The sequence below is a fragment of the Pseudopipra pipra genome, chromosome 1 (assembly GCF_036250125.1).
Source record: "Pseudopipra pipra isolate bDixPip1 chromosome 1, bDixPip1.hap1, whole genome shotgun sequence".
NCBI classification, from domain to species: Eukaryota; Metazoa; Chordata; class Aves; order Passeriformes; family Pipridae; genus Pseudopipra; species Pseudopipra pipra.
The window spans coordinates 120,176,704-120,199,739 of NC_087549.1; the positions used below are offsets into that span (position 1 = coordinate 120,176,704).

Consider the following 23,036-nt stretch of genomic DNA (forward strand, 5'->3'; position numbering starts at 1 on the left):
CCCTCCGCTCAGCCGAGCCTGCCGATTGGGGGAGCTGGGGGACGGACAGAGGCGCGCCCCAATGGGCGGTGGCTTCTCCCGGGCTCGCCCTGATGCGAGCCAATCAGAGGGCGCGCTGGGGGACCTGGACCGCCGGGAGTCAGGAGTGCTGAACGCCGCTGCCACGTCGGACCGACCGATCGACCGACTTGGGCTGCGACTACGGCTGCGGTTGCGGGATGGCGGCCCGGTGAGCCGAGGGGAGGTGGCGGCGATGGCGGCGGCGCTGCTGCGGTCTGCCCTGCTGTGCGCCGCGCTGGGCTGCGCGGGCGCGGCGCTGATCCCCCCCGCCGACGTGAAGGTGGAGGTGCTGCACAAGCCGTTCATCTGCCACAGGAAGACAAAGTGGGGGGACATGATGCTGGTTCACTACGAGGGCTACCTGGAGAGGGACGGCTCCATGTTTCACTCCACGTAAGTAAGCGGCGCGTCTCCGGGCGAGCTGGTGGGCGAGCTTGCCCATATATATATATATATATATATATATACATATATATATACATACATATATATGCATATATATTCATATATATGTATATATATATAAAAATATATATATGTGTGTGTGTGTGTGTAAAATGGAATCATAGAATGGCTTGGGTTTGAAGAGACTTTTAAGTTCCCTTGAGACTTCCACTCGACCAGGTTGCTTAGAGCCCCTTCCAACCTGGCCTTGAACACTTCCAGGGATGGGCCATCCCATATCCCATCCCAAATCATTGAATCATAGAATGGCTTGGGTTGGAAAGGACCGTAAAGATGATCTAATTTCAATCCCTGCCATGGGTAGGGACACCTTTCAGTAGACCAGGTTGCTCAGAGCCCCATCCAAGCTGGCCTTGAACAGTTTCAGGGATGGAAAAGAGAAGGCTTTGGGGTGACCAAATTGCAGCCTTCCAGTACCTGAAGGGAGCCTACAGGAAAGATGGAGAGAGACTATTTAAAATACAAGGGCATGTAGTCACAGGAGAAGGGGGGATGGCTTCAAGCTGAAAGAGAGTAGGTTTAGGTTACATATTAGAAAGAAATTCTTTGAGGGTGGCGAGGCACTGGGACAGGTTGCCAAGAGAAGTTGTGAATGTCTCATCATTGGAACTGTTCAAGGCCAGGTTGTATGAGGCTCTGAGCAGCCTGGTCTAGTGGAAGGTGTCCCTGCTGCCCGTGGCAAGGGAATTGGAACTAAATGATCTTTAGGGCCCCTTCTGGCCCAAGCCTTTCTATGATTCTGTGATTTAAGTGCAAGTTTTGCTATGTGATCTCAGCGGTTTAATAGGTCTTGTTCTATGCACAAATTTTCTGGTTTCTAAAGCAAACTTCTAGGTAAAAAAAAAAGAAAGTTATACGTGTCCTTCCACTACGGGCAGCACAATAACAGCTTTTCATTACCGAAAGGGTATTTTTCACCTACTCCCGACCAGACGAGTCAACATAAGAGAGCCACAGTAATGCAAATAGGAGGAAGAGCCACAAATTCGAGGGAGTCTGCTAAAGAGTCTCCGACGACTTGCTAATGCTGGATGTCCTGTAAAACATCAACGAAGTGTTAATCGTGGGAGACAGCAAAATGCTCACGGCTCTGCAGGCTGTGCCTGAAGGCTATGTTTATGGAACATATAAAAAAAAAAGACAGTTTTGCATGTTTATGCTCTTGTAGACAACTCAACTAAAATCTCACTAATTTTCTCTTGTAGTTAACCTGCCTTTCTAAAAGAACTTCCAGTGACACTCTTAAGTTTTTGCTGCTGACTAATCTCTGTAAGTGCTCTGTTTTCTTGTTAAGCACCTTTCCTGCATGACTAGTAAGTAGAGCTTTTAAATTCTGTGCCTGTCAGTAGAGTGAAAGTAGTCCGGGTTGTACCATCTGGTTAAATTGCGTCTCCCTAATTTAAACTTGACTATTTTGCATGCATTTGTTTCTGTTTTTTCTAGACTATCTGTTGTGTAGTTATTTTACCGTTTGAGTTTTTTCTAACAGCTTTTTTCGAAGAGGCGAGGCTGGTATTTCTAAGCATGTTAAAAGGTATATTGTAATCATGGCCAGGCTGGGTCTTGGTTTGCATTGTACCGAAGAGTATACATGACCTTGATTGTAGATTTTTAAGTAGAAATGTCCTTCTAGTCTGATCAGTTTCCAAGTGGAAATAGGTGAGCAGGGAAGTGAAGATGGGGATCCTGATTGCTCAGTGTTGTCATAAACACACCGTGTAGATGTTATTTTATTTCTTTCTGCTTCTCAAGGAACCTTGCAATTATGCAAAGTATAATTTTAAAGACTTTGAAAGTTTAGGTGTTTGAGAAATGTCAGGGTGCCGAGCAGTGGTGTGGTTTTGATTATATATCTATGTTATAAGCATATTCCATTTGCTCATTGTGCCTTTTATAGGACTAGATGTTTAAATAATAAGTGTTTTATTCCTTTCTTTTCTAGTCACAAGCATAACAATGGTCAACCTATGTGGTTTACACTTGGCATAAGGGAAGCTATCAAAGGCTGGGACAGAGGTTTGAAGGACATGTGTGTGGGAGAGAAGCGGAAGCTAACTATTCCACCAGCCCTTGCCTATGGAAAAGAAGGGAAAGGTAAAACACCTGAAGCCTTTCCCGTACTTCAGTTGCTTTTAATCTCTGTAGTTTACTGTTGTTCTTGGCCTAAAAGGGTAGCAAGCTTTCTAGCTTTCCAGGCAGATTCCGTTAAGTAAGAAAAATTGATGGAGTCAGGTGCTCTTTCTCTCAAATTTATTTTCTGCAGAAATAAGCAGTAAGTCGTTATGTGGTGAATGCAGGGAAACCCCCCCCCCCCCAAGAAATATATGGTAGCTGCTGTGCTGTATGTTCCAAGTGTCTTTTCTGTTAGTGCTGTCCTCAGTAGTGCTCTGCTTTTTCTTTTTTTTCCTTTGCTTTTTTTTCCCTTTTTTTTTTTTCAATCAAGTGGAGGTGGTTTACTAGGTAACAATTGGCTTTTTGGCTGTTGCATCTGTTTTTGTGGTAATATTTCTTGAATGTGCATGTGCAAGCCTCATTCTTGCTTGCAGGTTTCTTTTAAAACCCTAAGAAACTCCCTGTACTGCTGCCCAACCAGTTTTTAGCTGATACAGTGCAAAGTCACTATTTATTTATCCATATAGGGACATTAATTCTTTACCTCTTATAGCTGTTTTCAATGTGGACAGTGGTCCCTGTTAACCATAGTAAGATGTGCAGATGCATGAGCAATCACGTTGTCACCTACTGAAAATGTGCTGAATGGTGTGCAGACAGGGAAAAGCGTTTCTTGTAGGGTTTTCTCAACCTGGCTACTACTGATGATGTTTGGGAGTTTTCCTTTCAGTGTTTCCAGATTTCTGTTTTAATGGGAGGGCAGATTTGGAAGGTACAGTTAAGCAAGTGGCATCTTGAATGATGCGGGACAGCTCTGCTTCTGCCTTACAGGGTCTGTTTTAGTTAACTTTTTTCGAGCAAATATTATGACTGTTTTTGTCACGACAAGAGTTGCCACAAAGGACCTGTGGTAATGCAGGGTTTCAACGCAGGAAGGATAAATGTCTAGGATCATATAGTCCATCCTGCTAATGTTGTCTCTGATTAATATGAGACTGTTATAGGTGTGAGGAGTGTTTGCATGTCTGTATCTTCTGACAAGTAGGGCTGAACACAGGCTAAGTAGTCCTCCATATTACATCATGCTAAGTAGTATTCCATACATACCCTGCTCCATACCCTGCTTTCTTGAAATACCCTTTAAAAAATATTTTTCTAGAAGCCCTGGTTTGGGATTCAGGACGTAGTATTAGAAGTAATAATCATGTTTCTAGTAGAGAACAGGACACTTGTGGTGGTCAGCTCGTTGCCTGTATGCAGGGCACAGCTGTAAATTTTTCTACAAAAAGAAATGAAATGCTGCAGTGCTCACATGGTCATCACAGGCCTAATTGCTCTGATTCATATGTAAAGCACTACAATTCTTCTTCAAAGACTTGCGAGCCTCACCTCTGTGTGTAATGCAAGAAGGTTAAACAAGTAAACGGTGCTAACTGCTGTAAGAAACGACTTACTTTAGGAAGACTTTGAAATATTTGAGCGTAATTATGTTGCTATTTTCAGTTATGCCCTTGAAGACAATTATTTCATTTTCTTCATGCTTTACTCCAAATGCAAATAATTTCACTAGCCTCCCACCTTGCTTGCTTTCTGACTCATCATTCAAGTCAGATGCCTTTTTCTGTAACACTCAGAAAAATGACCTGTGTCTCAAAATCTGATCAGGGCACTGGACCCTGTATTTCCAGAAGTTTCTGCACGTTTATTCATCTCAGAAATCTACAAGCTTGTTTGTTGCTGCAGCTCAGAGTATATTTAACAGCATAGCTCCAAAGTAGATGCTGTGGATTAGTTTTTTTCCTATATTCTCAAGGGATAGGAATATTTTTTGGGGTGCTGCCATCCAATATAGAAATATACTTGGTCCTATTCAATCCCTCTATATAAAATGGCAAAGTGATGTGCTAAAAGGTCTTTGACAATACTTTCAGCCATCAGCATGAGGGCATATCACATCCCTGTAAAAGCCAATGCCTAATGAACTGAAATCCTTAAAGGGTGGTGGCAGTTGGGGGGGGGGTGTCTGTGGCACTATTAGGAAGTTACTGGTCTTCTCACCTGCATCAAAAATGACATTGTGACAACACATGCCTTTTGGTCAGGTTTATATACTTAGTTTCTGCTGTGTGTTTGGAAATAGCTCAGTGCCTTGTGCAGCAGTCCAGAGATAGCTGTGGGATACTGGCATCATTGCTGCCCTTCTGTCTTTCTCTGCAAATGAGTTTTTTTGCAGTGGCAGAATAGCAGATACAGGGTGTCAGTTGGCAGTGGAGAGGAATTTGGAGCCTGGCAGGGTAATGGTGTATTAGGAGGACTAAATTCTCTGTTCTTGCTGCCCTGTCCATTAGTCTTAGCTGTAGCCTCCCGGACTGTACAGTCTCCTTTACTGTTTTCCTCTTCAACTGGCTCTGGCCATGAAAAAAATTATTCAAGAATGTTATTTAAGAAACTTGTGATGATGATTGCTGAATAAGAGCTCACATCAACACCTGGTGGTCTCCAGCAAAAGTAGTTGCATTTAAAGTTGTGTATATGCTGTAAGGGCTGCTCAGAGTCCAGGCCACCGTCTGAAATGGTTACTGTTATCACTGATACAGATGCTTATCCATGTTAATTCAAATTGCAGGATGCTTTGAAATAAGTAGGATTACTGGAACATTGCTCTGATGCATGTGGCTTTTGTATGGCACTGAATATGTAGTTTGTTTTTAACTTTTCTCCATTTTGGGCAGGAAAAATTCCACCTGAGAGCACATTGATTTTCAACATTGACCTTCTAGAAATTAGAAATGGGCCACGGTCTCATGAGTCATTCCAAGAGATGGATCTTAATGATGACTGGAAACTGTCCAAGCAAGAGGTGAGTGGGTTACTCTTCTCTTGTGAGCAAATCTAACAGAATGGGACAGTGAAAAAGAAAAGATAGGCTTAACTTGATCCTGCTAGAGGAGTATCTATACACAAGTTAGATTTTAGCTACTGCTGTGCACAGAGCAACTTAACAAGCAGAATACATACTACTTAGTACTTAAGGGAATTATTTATTGGGTGATGGACAGTTGAGGTAACTAATGAGTTGTTAGCTGATACCATTAATGCTGAACTGATACCATTAATGGTAAGACACTCAAAAGGCCCTTGGTGGCCAGGTGGTGATTAGTCATGTGGGGAAGGGTGAGCCTCTGTTCTTCTTTGGAGATGACTTTCTTTGTTGCTTGCCCTACAATTCTCAGCTTTGTTTTTTTGCCTTTCATGGTTTTGGCATTTTCATGTTGGTGCCTTTCTTACTAAATGCCATTCTTTGCTCAACAATTAGCTAGCTCCTGTCTGTGGTTTGCCTTTCTTGATTGGCTTCAGCTCACATACTTATTTGCACCTTAAGAATAGACTTTTTCAGTAAAACTATGCCAAGGGTGCACATCTGTGCTGCACTACTCTGAGCCTTGCATCCTGCTGAAAATTCTGGACTCCAAAGGGCTTCAAAAGGAGCCTTGGTAAGCTGGAGCATAGGCACGTGACCCATGGGTGCTTATGGGAGACTTGGGTGAAAGAAAGCATCTTCAGAATAAAGCCAGACTTCAGGGCTTTTTGGAGTTAATTGCTGATTTATTAATAAACTGGAATTAGAAGTTCTGCTGCTGTAGGGCAGTCCTGTTTCACTGCATTCACTCTGTGAAGGACATGTAGTCAGCATTATTCACCTTCTGTTTGCCTCTTATTTTTAGTCTTCTGCTTTCCCAATGTGCAAAATTGATCCATGAGAACCTAGTATAAACAACTGAGTTCTTTTTGATTTGAGCCTGGTACAGTTTACTAGACCCAGAAGGCTAATCATTTGTACTATGCATCAGACGGTGTCAGGGTGCCTAATAGCTGTGTATTGGAAATGTAAGCAATAAACCTAACAAATACCACAGTGTGAAATTTATAAAACAGCCCTGAAACATGGCCCATTTGTCTGGCTGCTAACAGTCCACTGTTACAATTCTTATACAAGTGGTATCTGTTTCACAGGTGGGTATGTTGGTATTGTTATTCTTGTAGAAGGCTCTGCAATTCAGAACAGTTGGAAACTCAACAGTTAAACTGTAGAAACTGAGTAAAAATAATCTGATTTTGTTCAAAACACTGCTTACCATTAGTAATTAGCTTAGTGTAAGTAACTGTTCCAGAAGTCTGTTTAAAAGCTACCTTGACTCTTTGTCATTCAAAATTTTGAGATGTCTACAAATCATTTACCGTAGTTCCCATTAGAGCAGCAAACACTGAGGTTGTGACAGATTTCTTTATATATTTGGGGCAGCTGTTTACATCTTCTGATTTGTCAAAGTACTAGGATGTGGAAAAGTTGTTTGGGTCTCTGACCAATTGGCAGCTAATAACTTCTGCCTAGCTATTTATAATTTACTGTATAGACATCAGATGACAAGCTGTCCTGGCTCATTTTTCAGTCAGGTACCATAAAGCTATGGCAGCAGATTTGCTAGTTTTACTGTCACTTCTATTACTAAAGACTCTCATCACTGATAGGAGCTGCAGAATCAGTCAGACAAGTATTATTCTGGCAGTGGCACAGGAGAGAAGGTATCTATTATCTAATACCACCATCCTGAACATGGTGACCCTCTCTTACACTACAGTCATCAATTCTTGCATAAGCCTAAAAGTGTTATCTCTCACCTTTTGTCTGATAGGTGAAAATTTACTTGAAGAAAGAATTTGAAAAGCATGGAGCAGTGGTAAATGACACACAGCATGATGCTTTGGTTGAAGACATCTTTGATAAAGAAGATGAAGACAGTGATGGGTTTATATCTGCAAGGGAATTTACATACAAGCATGATGAGCTGTAGAAAAGGGTGGCATAATTTTTTTGGACACAAATAGCAGTGACTTAGACTGTCTGGTTCTCCTGTCATCTTAATTCTGTGTTTTGGAGTTGATGATTGCTGTTGGCAAAGAAACACTTTGTTTATATAAAAGAGAATTTCTGTTCATTATGTATGAATGTTTTAAACTATTTTAAAGTATGAAAATGTACCTCCTTTTATACAGCAAAGACTTGCACATCAGTATTTTTCAAATTTTGTATTAACTTATTTTTCAGAACTGAAACAAACTTTCTAGTTATCAAACATTGTGAAAATCAAAATCCAGTTCAATGACTTTCTGTGATTTGTTTGTGTGCCAAGATCACTTTCAGCAACTACTTTATGTATAACTTCTAGTCTGTGTCTTAAATACTTGACCTTCCTTCTTGTGTGTCACTGCTTAAAAAGCAGTGCTGACCTCGGGGGTTTTTCCTGCAGATTTTAAAAGGATGTACTGGAAGGCATCAGCATCTCCTTATACAGCTGAGGAAATGGTACAAAGCTGAATGAGAAGAATGATTATCCTGTGCTGATTTTGCCCTTCTGAAGGGAGAGTGTTACCACCCATGCCAATAATTGTCTGCATTTTTTGTTAAATTATGTGAACAAGGCAAGAGTTAAATGTCAGACTTTTACTTCTACTGCCAGCAACATTCTAAGAAATGTCTGTAATTTGGAAAACAGCAAATTATGCTGCAGTGCAGAGGTAGGTGGTGTCCTTTAAATGTACACACATATTTGTTTTGAAACTCAGAGTTTGCATTCATTGAAAAAGATCACACCTTTCTCCTCACAGTTGGAGGGAGATCTTACAAGAGGAAAAGTGTATTGACAGGAGGATCAGTATGGCCTGAAGAACAATTTCCATGGGCTTGCCTGCTTTGCAGCTGCATGAGTTGCAGAACTTGTTTCATTGCCCCTTTGCAGTATTTTTCACAAGTAGCACACAAGCGATGTGAATTTTAAATAATAAAGTGAATTTTTAGAAAAACAGGGGCATGAAGTAAATGTTGTGGTGCTGTGTCTTTACAGAGATGGTGATCATGAGGATTTCAAACACAAAATGGAATTGTTTGAACTGGTTTTTGAGAGGAAGAAATGTTTTGCAATCATCCATGATTTCTTAAATGAGAGGGCAAGGCATCTCAGGGAAAGAATAGCCTGCATTCTGACATCACTAACCTGTGGGTCTACGAACACAGCGTTGTACTTGGAAAATGTTGCCCAGAGCTATGTAAGGACATGAAGCAAATCCAGCTATATGATCCTGAGATTGCTGCATTGCACTAATCCTTGACTACTGCCAAGTGAGACTCTGCATTCAAGGTTCTCAATGCTGTAGGTGAGTTAGATGTTTCCCTGCCACCTAGTGTTGCAACTAAGGATTAGAAGACTGCTTCATTAAACAGAGTTCAATTTATGGACATTACAGATTGCTGTCAATAGTGGCTTGTTTTCTGGGGGAAAAAAGTGTCACTGAAGGTATGCAGTGGTGGGCTGTTTTGTTTTGTTTTTCTTCCAGCATCTGACATTTTGTGGCTGTTGTTCTAAATGACAAGGAATTGTAGCAATGTATTTTGTTTTCAGTAATCTTTAGGTATTTTTCCTCAATGATAACGTCTAGTTTTCTCACACCCTTTTATACTTTTGCCTCTGTGGCAGTGAATTCAACAGTAGAATAGTGTAGGAAAATATTTTCCTTCAGTTTTAGGCTCATTGCCTACCCTGATTCTTTTATTGTGAGGAAATAATGAATAATCATTACCTATTTAGCTCTTCTTACCATGCATGGTTTTGCATAATGATATTTTTTTTCTCATCTCTTAGGAAAATCAAGCTTGCCTAACTTCAGCTTGCCCAAGGTTGCTTATGTGTTCTGTGCTGAGTGTCTTGATTTCCCCTGCAGTCAGGAGAGTATTAGGCACCTGGGGGCAGCTCATGTCATGTGTGTTATATTGGGATAGATGCCTTAGCAAATAGAGTTTCCAGTCTTTCTCTGCTGACTACGTGGGAACCTAGGCCAAGGAGGGCTAATAGGATATGAAGTTGATCCTTAAGGCAGTTTTGCCTGGAATGTGGGAACTGGCAGGTACCCAAACAACCAAAGGGGAAATACTCTGTGTGTGTGCTTCCAGGAATAGCAAAACTGATACTTACTTTGGGTCTGTCAGTGTTTTACATTGTCATTTGCAGTGTTTAGCATGTTCTTAGAACATACAGCTGGGGAGTGAAAGCATAAGAGCATGAAATAAAACTTGGCACATGTTACTGACCAAATATATAAAAAGTTAAGCTTAACTAACGGGATGCCAGTATGTGACTTCAGTAAGGGCCAATTGTTTCTTCTGTATTAAATAGGAGTATGGAGTAAGCAAACATTGTGAAATGTACATTCTCCTTGGATTTTTAGAGCATTTCATAAAAATAACTGTCATTGAAGATACAGTTATTTGTTAATGCCAGCTGCATATTGAAGCTGCAAGACCAAGATGCTTTATTTGGTTTTTTGTGTAGGTTTATGCCAAATGAGAGGATGGGTTTTGTTCTTAGTCATTTTCTGAGAGCTGTGTTAAACTTCCAAAATTAAACTGAAAATGTTTTTTCAAGACTGCAGAATCAGCAGCAGATTTGAGAAGTCATTTCAACTTTATTACCATTTGCTATCGTTCAAGTCCTCCTGTGAAGATGAAGGGATTTCCTAGGTAGAAATAGTGCTCCCTGTCTTTACCTCAGTTGCATCTGCTTGTTAATCCGCAGGGCAAACTGCTCTAGTGCCAGCAGGAGTCAGACAACAACCTGTAGGAGACCAGAGGCAGACAGCTGCCTGTCCCCCGAGGAGGGGAGGAATATTGGAACTTCAGAGGCACTCAGCGACATATTGCCTGGCTTGTGTGTGAAGTGCAAGTGTTTCCCCCGAAGAAACAAACCCTCACTGTATGTCTGTAAAACATATCATTGAAAAAGTGGAGTTCAAAGCAGAGCACTTTCCTCCTGTATCTTTTAGCCTTCACACATTTATTGTTTTGTGGTTATTTAGGAAAGCATATAGCGATGGTTTTTAGAACTGCAGTCTGTCATTCACAGCCACTACCTAGCAATTACAGTGGGAGTTTCTGCCTTCTCTAGGTACAGAAGCAGCCTTCAGAGCACATTTTATTTGAGAATTCTTGATATGCAATGCAATTACACAAGAAGGCTTTTGGCAAAGCTTCAGGAATGGTGCTTATAGTGTGAAATGTTTTTTAAAGCTTTCTCTTTTGAGACCCACTGGCAAGGCAAACAGTGTTGAAAATGAAGGAATCACTTTGTTTGGTCTTAAATCTTTTCAGTACCTTATGTCATAGAACCATAGAATCATTTATGTTGGAAAATATTTTAAAGATCATTGAGTCCAACCACTAATCCAGTACCGCCAACTCCACCACTAAACCATGTCCCCAGGTGCCACATCTACACGTCTTTTAAATACCTCCAGGTATTTAAGTGATGACTCCACCACTTCCCTGGGCAGCCTGTTCCAGTGCTTGACAACCCTTTTCGTGAAGAAATTTTTTTTAACATCCAATCTGAACCTCCCTTGGCACAACTTGTGGATGTTTCCTCCTTGTTACTTGGGAGAAAAGGCTGACTTGTACCTCACTACAACCTCTTGTCAGGTAGTTGTAGAGAATGATAAGGTTTTCCCTCTCAGCCTCCTTTTTTCCAGGGTAAACACCACTAGCTCCCTCAGCCACTCCTCATCAGACTTATGCTATAGATTCTTTACCAGCTTCGTTCCCTTCTCTGGACACACTCCAGCACATCAATCTCTTCTAGTGAGAGGCCCAAAACTGAATACAGGATTCAAGGTGCAGCCTCACCAGTGCTGAGTACACGGGGACAATCACTGCCTTGGGCCTGCTGGCCACACTATTGCTGATACAAGGTCAGGTGCTGTGGGCCTTCTTGGCCACCTGGGCACACTGCTGGCTCGTGTGCAGCCACTGTCGACCAGCACCCCAAGGTCCTTTGCAGCTGGACAGCTTTCCAGTCACTGCCCCAAGCCTGTAGTGCTGCTTGGGGTTGTTGTGACCCAAGTACAGGACCTGGAACTTGGTATTGTTGAACCTCATACATTTGGACTCAGCCTCTCGATCCAGCCTGTCCAGATCCCTCTGTAGAGCATGTCCTTGTGCTGCAACGAACATCCCCAGTACAGAGGTGTTTTGGTGACCCTGTGTGTTACAGGGTCATAAAATTGCAGTGTTAAGTACATATTGAACAAACCGCTGCCATGGTTTCATCTTCATGACATTTAAAAGGAAAATGATACTTAGTTTGTTTCCTGAATACTTCAGTGTAAAAATAGGTTGTACAGGTCAGCCCTTAGATTACAATTATCTTTCTCATACATGCTCCCCACATCCCATTGTTTCTACTGTTAGATACAAGGTGGTCTCTCCCTTGATCCAGAAATCCTAGTTTCAGATGGCAGGTGAGTACCAGCAGGATTGGGAAAGCTAAATGTTTTGGGGAGTTCTGGGAAAAGATGCAAGGCTTGGGAAAACGTGACCAGAGAGAGTGGAATTATGCAGATTAATCTGAGAAATGCAAAAGATTTTTGCTTCCTAGATCCACTGGCATCTGCTTACTTGGAAGAAAGAACACTGCAGTCAGTGATGTAGGGACTGCAAATAACAAGGCTAGTTCCTGATCTGACTCATTGGAAACCGCTGTTTCAGACAGTTTCTATATGGAGTTTTGTGTCAAAATTTAAATTCACACTTCCAAGATCTATTAAAGAATATTTAGAATAGGTATGTTGAGCTTACTTCTTGAAAATACATTGGCCTCATCATAGAGTTTTTGCAAAAATCCCCAAAACACAGCACAAAACCCATCACCCCCAACCCCTTTAATTTATCTTCAATGCTGAATTGGTTTTGGTAAAAGGAAGTAAACTAAACGCGCTTCTATTTGTATAATCCTGGATAATTTTAGCTTCTCCTGAAAGTTAATCATAATGCTTACATTGTGTCCTAGTTTTCTCCCGGTTCATAGGAAAAACAACTCTCTGACAAAATCAGGATCTTTCTTTAGCTGTACTGCTTCTGTTTCGGTGCCTGTGCTTGATTATGTCAACAGTTCCACACAAGAAGTGTAATTGAGAAGCTCAGTAGGAGGCTATATAGGGACAAGGACCTTTGTTATCATTTCTTCCAGCCTGGAGGGAATTCAGATGGAGCCCCCTCCTGCATCACATTTCTTCATCCTAGCCGTTTCTGTTCAAAAAGAAGGCTGGTTTAGCAAGGGGTTGCACTTTGTAGTAGTGTGGTAGTGTGGTAGTTCTGTTCTCTTGAATGATGTAAAAAATGTAGGAGCTTGGTTTAGTGAGAAGGTTGCTGTGAAGAGAGGATAGTTTGAAACATGGCAGGTAAGTAATTTTGTGCAAATTTTCTGAAGGTTGTGTTCCTGGTGGAGGGCTGGAGTTTATCCAAAGGGTTAGTATTTTTTCTTTTTTTTTTCCCTTTTCTTTTCTTATAACTGCTCTGCATCTCTGTTAGGTAAACAAGGACAAACCCACTTTTAAAATATTTGGGTCTGACTGTAGAAATCCAGTGGACCTGACTCTTCAGAGTGCTCCAAATCCGTTATATTTTCTTCTAAAAAATCTGAGACTGATGCTAACTACCATTAAGAGCTGCTCTTCATTTTAGACACGATGCTTCTAATTTCTAGTTTGTGTCATGACCTGCATAAGGAGATTAAATGATGCAGGATAATTGATTCCTCATCTGGGAGTCAGACTGAAAGTATTAAATCAATCCTGTCCCCTTTTATGTTATTGCCATTGAAATTTCTTTGAAATAGCTATCTTTCCTCTTCTGCCTCTTTCCCTGAATAGTGAACTAGGTAATACTATTTCTTTTGTGTGCTTGGCCTGCTTTTTTTCTGGGAGTAAATAGCAGAGCTTAGCTCTAGTCTCTCTAATCTGCTGGGATATGTCTTTAGAGAATAGGTTTTCATTCTACAAATACAATGCAAAATGTTTCTGGTGACCCTGTGTCCATCTCTGGGTATGGATTCTTTACGTCTATAGCTAATGGACTAATTGTAGCTTGTAGAAAATTATGACTTGCTGGATTTTACTCTTAGGAACACTGACCACAATACTTAAGAGAGGTAAGACTGGTGATGTTCCTTCCTTTCAACAGAAGGTAAGGATTTACATTTGCATCCAGTATTTCAGCCCATATGTGCCATCATGTCTTCACTGCTATTGTCACTACCAGTAGTTGGGTTAAAAGCTGGACTTAACATGGTCACATGGATATCACATGGATATCATGATGTGCACATGCATTCTGACATAATTCAATGCTCCACCTCTGCAAAACTCAGACTGAAGCAAAGCTCACGTGGTGCTCATCTCACAGCTGGCAACGAGCACAAACTGCAGTGGGAGCTCGTATGGAGCAGAAATGGCCGATGTTCCTCTGCATTGGGTACCAGATTCTGTCACTGCTAACCTGAGCCAAGCCCAGCTCACCACAGCACCCTTGGGAAGAGCCACAACCTGCCATTCACACAGTGGTGGGGTTATGTGGAGACGGCTGGTGGGGTGGGCTCTAGGACATCAGTTAATATGCTCTGCCAGACCCCTGCTGGCTTTGGACCTTCGCACGTTGTTTCCTGAGCAGGCAGCTGTGGGATGTGTCAGTGCCTCAGGATAGACTGGAGTGGCACCAGCCAGGCTCACGCTGTCACACCACTGCTTGGGTGTAAAGTTAAAGGCAGGCTTGAAGAAAACATCAGGGCCTGCCCTTGCAGGGGAGAGGGGAGAGAATAGCAGAGAAAATAAGCAGAGGAATATCTCTCAGTACCATCCAGTTTTGAGTGATATCCATAGCAAATACAAGGAAGTTTAAAACCTGCTGGGTAATTTATTCTTCACATTTCTCTGTTAAAATATGTACATAAGAATAACACACAGCCAGCATGAAACGTGCAATACAGTGTCAGCTTTGTAATTTTTCCCATCTCTTATTAACTACTGTTTTCCAGTTGTACATTTTGGATAAGGCCATATATGTAAACATAGCCTCTTTTGTCACAGATACTCAGTTGTGGACACTTTTAAAAATACATTTTTCCAATCCTTTTGGAAGTACAGGAGACAAAAGGACTTCTTTTATTTTAGTTTGTAGTATTTCTGTTATCAGTGATCCCTTCCCATCTGCAGATATCTACCACTTCCATGAATAATGAAAATGACTTCTTCATCTAGAGGGCTTTCTAGAGACAGGACTCTTTAAAGCCATATTTACAATTAAAAATTTAAAACCCCCAAACAAAAAATTAAGCAAAAAAAGGCTGTCCAAGTTTTAAATCTCCTTAAAAGCAGAATACTGGAAAATGCTGCTGCAGAAATATCTGTAGCCCAGGAAGGACATGTCACTGCTCACAGCCCCCAGTGTATGATGTGGATGGGAGGAGAGGAAAGGTTGCTGACACATGCATAACTTTTTATGCGTACTCAGCAGACCTGTTGCTGTGGTTACTAATCAGAACCTCTCTTGAATGAGTGCTATTTGCACCACACCAGATGGCTGATAAATCACATAGTAGAATTTTCTGTCCCTTGTATTACTGTCCAATCTTTTTTCTAAGTGCTGTGACTTAATTTGCAGCAATTTACACATACATTAATTGGACAGGACACATTAATATAAAACATAATGCTGAAGCAGGTATGCAGTCACTTTCACAAACTCCGGTATCACTTGCATAACACCAGAAATGATTTTTTGTCTTATTTATTGATGTTCAAGTTGTTGCAATTTGATGAATAATGCTGAGGAAAATTATGCTTGATTTTTAATATAATACTAATAACGTAGTTACTGTAGCACATTTATTGCAGAGGGAAGTGAGATGCCTTTTGCAGCTCATCCGTCTGCTGCAAGCATTTCTGTACAGGCAGCATCACAACAATGAAGCATACATGAAGATTAAATAGGATCATTGCATAAGGATTTAATGCTGTTGTCTCTATTTTCTGCTGCTTTGTTGACAGATTTCCTGTCAACAGGTTGACAGATTTCCTTCTTCCACCTGCCTTGACTCTATATTATTATGAGTCTTAAGCTATTGTCAAGTGTTTTAGCCTCATTGTTACAGGTGCTGTTCTAACACTTCAAAAAAGCCAATAATAATAATAAATGTGTCTTGATATACCTTTTAGAATTCTGAAAATAAATATGCTGTCACAGATTTCTGTAAATTAAAACCAGGAAAATGCCAAAAGTTATGAAAAAAAAAGCAAAAGACTGATGTTATATTGGTAAATCATCACTCCAGAAGAAGGCAACCTTTTTGACTGGGCAATGTAGCAGCTTGGTTGTGTGGTTCAGTGCTGTGCCTAATAGCTTTCTAGACACTGAGGGTAACTGCAGCATGCTGTCTTCTGTCTCTGTCACATTGAGGAGTTGTGTTCTGTTATGTCACTTATGTAATGGAAATATGAATTACCTTCTGTGGTGCATGAGTAAGAGCTCAGCATCTAAGCCTGACATTGTGCCTACAATAACATCTTAACTACAGCTGCAGCCATTTCCATAGATTAATCTTCAATGGTATAATTGGATAAAGAGGCTGCAGCCAGGATTTCTCCTATCTTTTTCATTTTGAACATCCACAGAGCTCAGCAGGTGACATGTTTATCTCACATCATGGTACTGCACCTGCCACCCTCTTTCTTTTTTATGGATGAAGCCACCTTTAGTGGCTTCAGTGTGGGAGAAATACTCTCAGTTCTCTGGTCCAGTCTCCTGACTATATAGAAAAAAAACCCCAAAACACACAAGTGCCATTGATGCTTCCCACTCTTTAGATTCATTCTATGACTGACATCTGTTGCCTTTACTGCCTTATTAACAAGGATCTCACAGGTGTTTTCAATGTTACTAACTCTTCTATATATAAAAAGCTTTTGTTCCTATAACTCACTGCAAGAGGAATAATTTTAGTGGGGTGCCTTTATGGGTATAGGCTTAGAATTCTGACTTAGAAGCAACCAGGCACATTTGTTCTGAACAACCCCAGTTTATCTGTTTTTTTAGTACCCCAAATCAGTGCTCCACTAGAGAGAACAGGACTAAGACGGTGGCTTGAAATAGCAAAAATAAATACCAACAAAAGGGTTTTCTTGGCTGCACTACCCTTTCACCAAAATCTATCATATTACTTTTTTTAATATAATTTCAACACTTAGATGGTCTTTTCTACCAACCTGCATTAAGCCAGCTTCTCTTCTTTTAAACACAGTTTACTGAGAAAACTAGTTCCATCAGTTGCACGGCTGCTGTCTTGAACTTGCAGAGGAAAGTATTTTGGAAATAATGAATCAAAGACTAGTGCTGCAGCGTCTTGAGGATTTTGGGGTACTAGTTCTCCTGAATAAGCTTTGATCTCCAACTAAGGAGGTGTATAAAGAAGAACGAAAAACCACTGTAACTTAAGCTACATGTTGCAGTGTTTGCCTTTTGTTCTCTTCCTTTCACAGATAAAACATGGAACAAAGGCTCTTTGAAATTCTCTTCTCTAAAGATGTGTCCTTCCTGCTTTCCTTCCTTGATTTTGGAACCCATTGGAAACCAATCTTTTACAGGAGAAAAAAAAATCATTTAAAATCCATAAATTCTGCTGTTATGTTATTGAAGACAAAGAGGAAATAATCAATAGATAAGCATTGTGGCTTTGTCCTAATTATTATAATTTTGTGTTTTCTGTTTACACAGCAATCTCCATTCAAAGATTTTAAAGATGCAGCTCTGAGTAAATGCTCTCCCTGTTTCTTGTGTGAGGTAATTTAATTACTGTGGGGCTACAAGATTTATCCAAAGCCAAGCAGCAAGCTTATGGCAGAACAACATACACCCCAGGCTCTCTTGATTCCCAGGACTGTGCTCTAACCACTCATCCTTGCTGCTTACACAGTTCACGACAGCTTATACAGAAAGGAAGCATCAAAGATTTCTGTGTCGCCAGTGTGTAATCATTCTGTAGACAGTCTAATAATTCTTAGGTAGATTATACTTAGCCATAATCATCTCCAGTGTAATTAGAAAATAGACTTAGTCATCTAAGTGAGCATAATATGGGCAATATAAGTGGTGTGTTACAAGATATAATTTAAACCCTTTTTAAAATTGCACCTGCTCTTTTCATCGGCTATCTTTCTGATTCTAAGAAGCAAGCTGCCTGTGACGCAGCTCATCCTTGATGTAACTCTAGAGCAAAGAATTTGGGTTGTTATGTTCAACTGAAGTTGTTACAATTAAATTGGTATAAAGTCCTCAGCTTTTCAGTGATTCACATCACCTTTCAGTTATATATTTTAAGCAGGAGGTATACACTCTTTTCTTTTTCTGTTGCAGAACACATTGAAATGTAATTCTGGTGACAGCGAAACTGATAGCAGAGAAAACCAAAGGTCTTGATTAAAATATATAATGGTAGTAGTATGAAGGGCTCAATGTTGCTAATTATCAGCCCTGCTTTTTAATCAAAAGCATTAAGCCTAAGTACTGACTTCTTAGTCCCTATTCAGGTTACCGACATACCCCCAAAAGGTGCAGATGCCACAGTATTTCACATTCACTGAAACTGGGAGCAGAAAATTATTTTTTTATTTAGTTATATAATGAAGCTGCAACTTCTGGTTGCTGTCAAACTTAAATGCGGACTTCTTTAAGCTCCTTTCCAAACCAAACCATTCTATGATACCAGGAAAAGCAAATATCCTGAGGAACTCAACTCTGGCCATCAAGTTGTGCAGCACTACAGAGGACATGCTGATGGAGTACTTTCAGGTAATTGGTTCTACTGGCAAAAAAGAAAATCTGTGAAATGAGGCAATAGCTGAGAATAAACTTCTTGAACCCAGGTACAAAGCTCTTTTATAGATTTCTATATTTTCTGAGTCATCCCCAAGTTCCACGTTGCTGTACCAACCTAACATACTTCCTTCTTGTTGCTCTTATGCAGAAATACTCTGTTTTTTAATGCTCTTTATTCTGTCTGCTGGCTCATCCTTGCGTCTCTGACCTCTTCCCCAGCTTCCTATCTTCTCATCAAACATACTTGGCAGTCTCTTTTCCACACTAAGTGTCTGGTCTGAGGCAGGAATTGGTGAAGTGTGCAGCAAGGTTCCTCTCCCTGAAGACAGAGATAGAAATCTAAAGGTGCTGCCTTATCACCAGCAGATCATGTTTAGCAGTTTAACCATTTATCCAGGGACCTGCATGATGATGCCTAGCAGTGAAACTATTTTCACTTCTATATGGAGGCACAGGTTGTATGCTGAGGATGGAGCACACAGGACAGCCCCTGTTGCGTGGGTTTGGCAAGCAGAGCAGGCCACTGGCTCCATGTGACAGGACCAAGGCTTGCTATGCTCTGAATGGGACCTCAGAGGGACAGTCAGTTCCATCATGCTTTTGGCGTGGTGGTGGAGCTGCTGCACCCAAACCATTGAGAGGTCCACAGGGTTCAGCTGCTGGGGCAGAAGCCCACTGTGACACTTCACATGCAGTCAGCAGAGAAGTCCCCAGTCATGAATCACAGAATCACAGAATCATTTAGGTTGGAAAAGATCTCTGAGATCATCGAGTCCGACCTTTGACTGAACATCACCTTGTCAACTAGACCATGACACTAAATGCCAATCCAGTTATTTCTCAAACACCTACAGGGATGGTGCCATTGTGCTGTCTACTCTCTTATATGGGTCCGAATCATGGGTCATTTACCGCCACCACCTGTGACTCCTAGAACACTTCCATCAACGTTGTCTCCGTACAATCGTATACTAACATGTCTGTTCTAGAACAAGCAGCAGTCACAAGTATTGAGGCCATGTTGCTGAGAACACAGCTGCGCTGGGCAGGGCATGTTTCCAGGATGAAGAACCACTGCCTCCCCAAGATCGTGCTCTATGGTGAACTTGCCACTGGCTGCCGCAAGAGAGGAGCCCCGAAGAAAAGATACAAGGACTCCCCGAAGCAACATCTCAGCCTTGGCCACATTGATCTTCATCGCTGGTCTACCCTGGCCTCCAATTGGGAGGTCTGGAGACACACCATCTATAGCGCTGCTGCTTCCTTTGAGAACGCACGTAGGATCACCATCGAAGAGAAAAGGCAACGCAGAAAGAATCGTATCCCGCCAATACCATCCAAGGAGTCTTTCTGCTGTGCCTTTTGCAACCAATCTTGTCTGTCTCACATTGGCCTCTTTAGCCACCAGCGCGCTTGTAGCAAATGTGGGTACAGTCCTTCCTAAATCTTCGTTTGCGAAGCCTAGCCATGATGACAGGGATGGTGACTCCACTACCTCCCTGGGCAACCTGTTCCAGTGCTTAACAACCCTTTCTGTGAAGAAATTACTCCTGATGAGGTCATCCCTTCAGCTTTGCTAAGTTTGGTGTAGTTTCTATGCAGCTGTTTGACTGGTTAATGAGGTAGCAGCCGTATTTTAAATCACCTGCTTTACTTTCTAGACTTATCCTCTGTGTGAGACAGAGGAGTAGAAGTTAACCATTCAATTATATGAATAAAAAAGTCCCTTCTTTTCCACGGGAAGGGTGCATTTGTGCTTGCTCTTGGTCCCCGAGACGGGCTGAGGGACGACACGCGAAACGTGGACGCCTCCTCACAGAATCACAGGATGGGTGAGGGTGGAAGGGACCACAGTGGGTCATCCGGTCCAACCTCCCTGCTCAAGCAGGGTCATCCTAGAGCATATTGCACAGGATTGCATCCGGACGGTTCTTGAATATCTCCACCGAGGGAGAATCCCCACCCTATTTGGGCGTTCTCCGGGGGTTCGGGTTCGCAGCACGGACACGGCCGCTCCCTCCGCCGCCGCCCGGCCGGGACTCTGCGCGGAGCGGTTCGGCTGCGCGCGCAGGGGGCGGGGGCCGGCGCCGCCGGGGGAGCGGAGCGGCAGGAGCGGGAGGCGCTCAGGTACGGGAGCGGTGCGGGAACGCCGCGGGGCAGGGCGGCATCTGCGCGGCATCTGCGCGGCATCTGCGCGGCATCTGCGCGGCACCTCCGCGGCACCTCCGCGGCATCTCCGCGGCATCAGCCCGGGCACCTCCGCGGCATCAGCCCAGGCATCTCCGCGGCATCAGCCCGGGCATCTCCGCGGCATCAGCCCGGGCATCTCCGCGGCATCTCCTCGGCATCTCCCCGTCACTTTCCTCCTCGGAGCGGCGCCCCCGGGCTGGTGTGTTACTGCTCGGCGCGGCGGAAAGTGGCGGGGTCTGCGAGCAGCGACCTTCTCTGCGGGGCTCGCCCCGCCAGCGCCGGGCGGCGGCGGTGGGCAGGGAGGAAGGCAGGGAGGGAAAGAGCGAGAGGGCCGGCGGGGATGGCGTGAGAGGATGGCGCAGAGCCGGTTTCCCGTGGTTGGTGCGGGCGATGTCCGCCGGCGGCGATATCCGCCAGCGGCGATGTCCCCAAGGCGGTGTCCCCCAGCGGCGATGTCCCCAAGGCGGTGTCCCCCAGCGGCGATGTCCCCAAGGCGGTGTCCCCCAGCGGCGATGTCCCCTGGCGCCTCCCCGCACCTGCACCCCTGGGCGGGGGCCGCGGGCACCGCGTAACGGGGCTGCGCCGCCGCCTCCCCCCACCTGGCCGTGCGGGTGGGGGTCCGCGGCAGGGGGAGGACTCGGTGACTGGAGCTGGTGTTGGCAAACACCGTCCCCGGCTGTCCTTCGCATTCCCGTCTGAAGCAAGGCTCTCCGATCTCTCGTCTTTCCCTGGCTGCCCGCTCTACTCGCTGCTGCCTTCCCTTCAGCAATTTAAGGGCCAGGCGTGGGTTGTTCCCCCGTTCTTTTTCTTGAAGGTGCCTTTTCATATGGTCACCTTGAAACCTAGATGCCTTTATGTGCCTTTCTAAGCATAATGTTACGCTCAGGTAGGTATGTGATGGTTTCAGTCAGTAAAGTGGGCTGATGGACAGACATATCTTCCTGCAAGAGCCTGCAAAACTGGCATTTCTGTTTATGCTGCTATAATAATTCTAGAGGCCGCAAGTAACCTACCTTAAAAAGCAAAAACCCCAAAAAATAAACCCCTATTTTCCCCAGTATTGATAAGCAAAGAGGAAATAAATCATATTGAAACCAAAATCTCGAACAGAAGACAGCTTTGTTAGGGCCTTGATCCTATGAGTGCACTTATGCATAAATCTAACCCTCTGAAAGCCATCCATGCCTGTAAGATATGAAACTTTAATAATCCCAGAGATGCCGTTGTGCTGCAATACACTTGGTAAATTCTGTGATGTGAACTGTCTAATGCTAAATATACTCAGTAGTTTAGAAGATAATAAATACATGAACTTGTGAGAAGTGACTGACTCATTTGGTTATAGGCTTTTACTGTGTCAGCTATTGCTCTCAAAGCTGCTTTAGAATTAGGGATTTAAGGCATCTCCAAGCACACTGGTTTGTTCATAGCATGCACTCCAAATTTTCCAACCAAACAAAAAGAAATCTTGAAACAAATCGTCAATCATATATATTTAGGAAGTTGATCTCTGTGAACACAGGACTTCCAGTGATTTGAGATAAACCAAGACTGGAGTTAACTTAAACCATTCTTAGTGCTGTGGACTTTTCCAAGCAGCTTATGTCCCGGAGCTTACACAGACTGCCTAAAAAGACAGGTGTTATATTGAGGTAAATGTGGTGGATGGAAATCCTTTATTAGTATCAGTCAGTTTTTTGCTCCCCAGGAAAGTATTTCTGATGCTTAGAGTTTGAGATTTTATGGCAACTTCCCATCTTGGAAGACATTTGTAACTTCTTTTCCTGGCAAAGTGAGGCATAAGCTCAGTTTATTTACGCTTGCTGAGTTCAGTTATGTATGGTAAAGGGTGCTGAATTTGGATCTTCATCCTCTCCTTCAGAAGTCACCAACTATGGGTGCTTTGCAGAGCTTGAGTGTGGAAAAGTGTGCTAGTTTATGCCAGGATCTTCCAGTAAGAATTTCTTGCTTTATTATGGACATTATCTCTGTAATGTATTGGCTTTCTCTTTCTGTATATTCAGCAGATTGAGAAACAGAATTGTTACCTAGACCTGCTTCTCTGTGTTGTACCCAAATGGCTGGTTTCTGACACAATGTGCTGTGTTACATCCTCCCATTTGCAAAGTCTCATTGCTGTTGTTTTAGGGTGTATTTAAAACTAAAGGGAACCTTCCAACAAGCTACTTTGATGCTTTTTATTTTGCCCCTTTTTGACATAACAATGTTGCTAATTTGAAATGACTGTCAGTCAGTGTGCATTAGCCAGCTGTGTGTGGAGGTGGACAGCCTCTCTTGTGCAGTGATCAAGACCTGACTGAACCACAAAACGGGATTGTGCTGCCTCTTTACAAAAGGCGAAAGCTACATGCCCAAGTATTATGCAGCAGTTAGCAACTTCTCGTTATGAAGTTGTGCGCTGCACAAAGATGCTTTAGATGCCAGCAGCTCCTAACAG

General features: G+C 42.8%; 2 protein-coding genes across 5 annotated transcripts in view; both read left to right on the forward strand.

Annotated features, from left to right (window-relative positions):
- Positions 1 to 46: 46 nt before the first annotated feature.
- Positions 47 to 8,937, forward strand: FKBP14 (FKBP prolyl isomerase 14). Its single transcript, XM_064674062.1, has 4 exons — positions 47 to 453; positions 2,468 to 2,619; positions 5,370 to 5,497; positions 7,332 to 8,937. Exons 1-4 carry the CDS (start codon positions 62 to 64, stop codon positions 7,488 to 7,490), a joined length of 831 nt encoding a protein of 276 aa, XP_064530132.1. The 5' UTR covers positions 47 to 61; the 3' UTR covers positions 7,491 to 8,937.
- Positions 8,938 to 20,424: 11,487 nt separating this feature from the next.
- SCRN1 (secernin 1) overlaps positions 20,425 to 23,036 on the forward strand; it is a 38,997-nt gene continuing 36,385 nt past the window's right edge. For 2 of the 4 annotated variants that reach the window (XR_010434847.1, XM_064674040.1), the window contains exon 1: positions 20,503 to 20,777. The gene's annotated coding sequence lies outside the window, so the exon portion shown is untranslated. Of the gene's footprint in view, positions 20,778 to 23,036 lie in introns of all 4 variants that reach the window. The other 2 variants (XM_064674044.1, XM_064674055.1) reach the window with 2 other exon arrangements.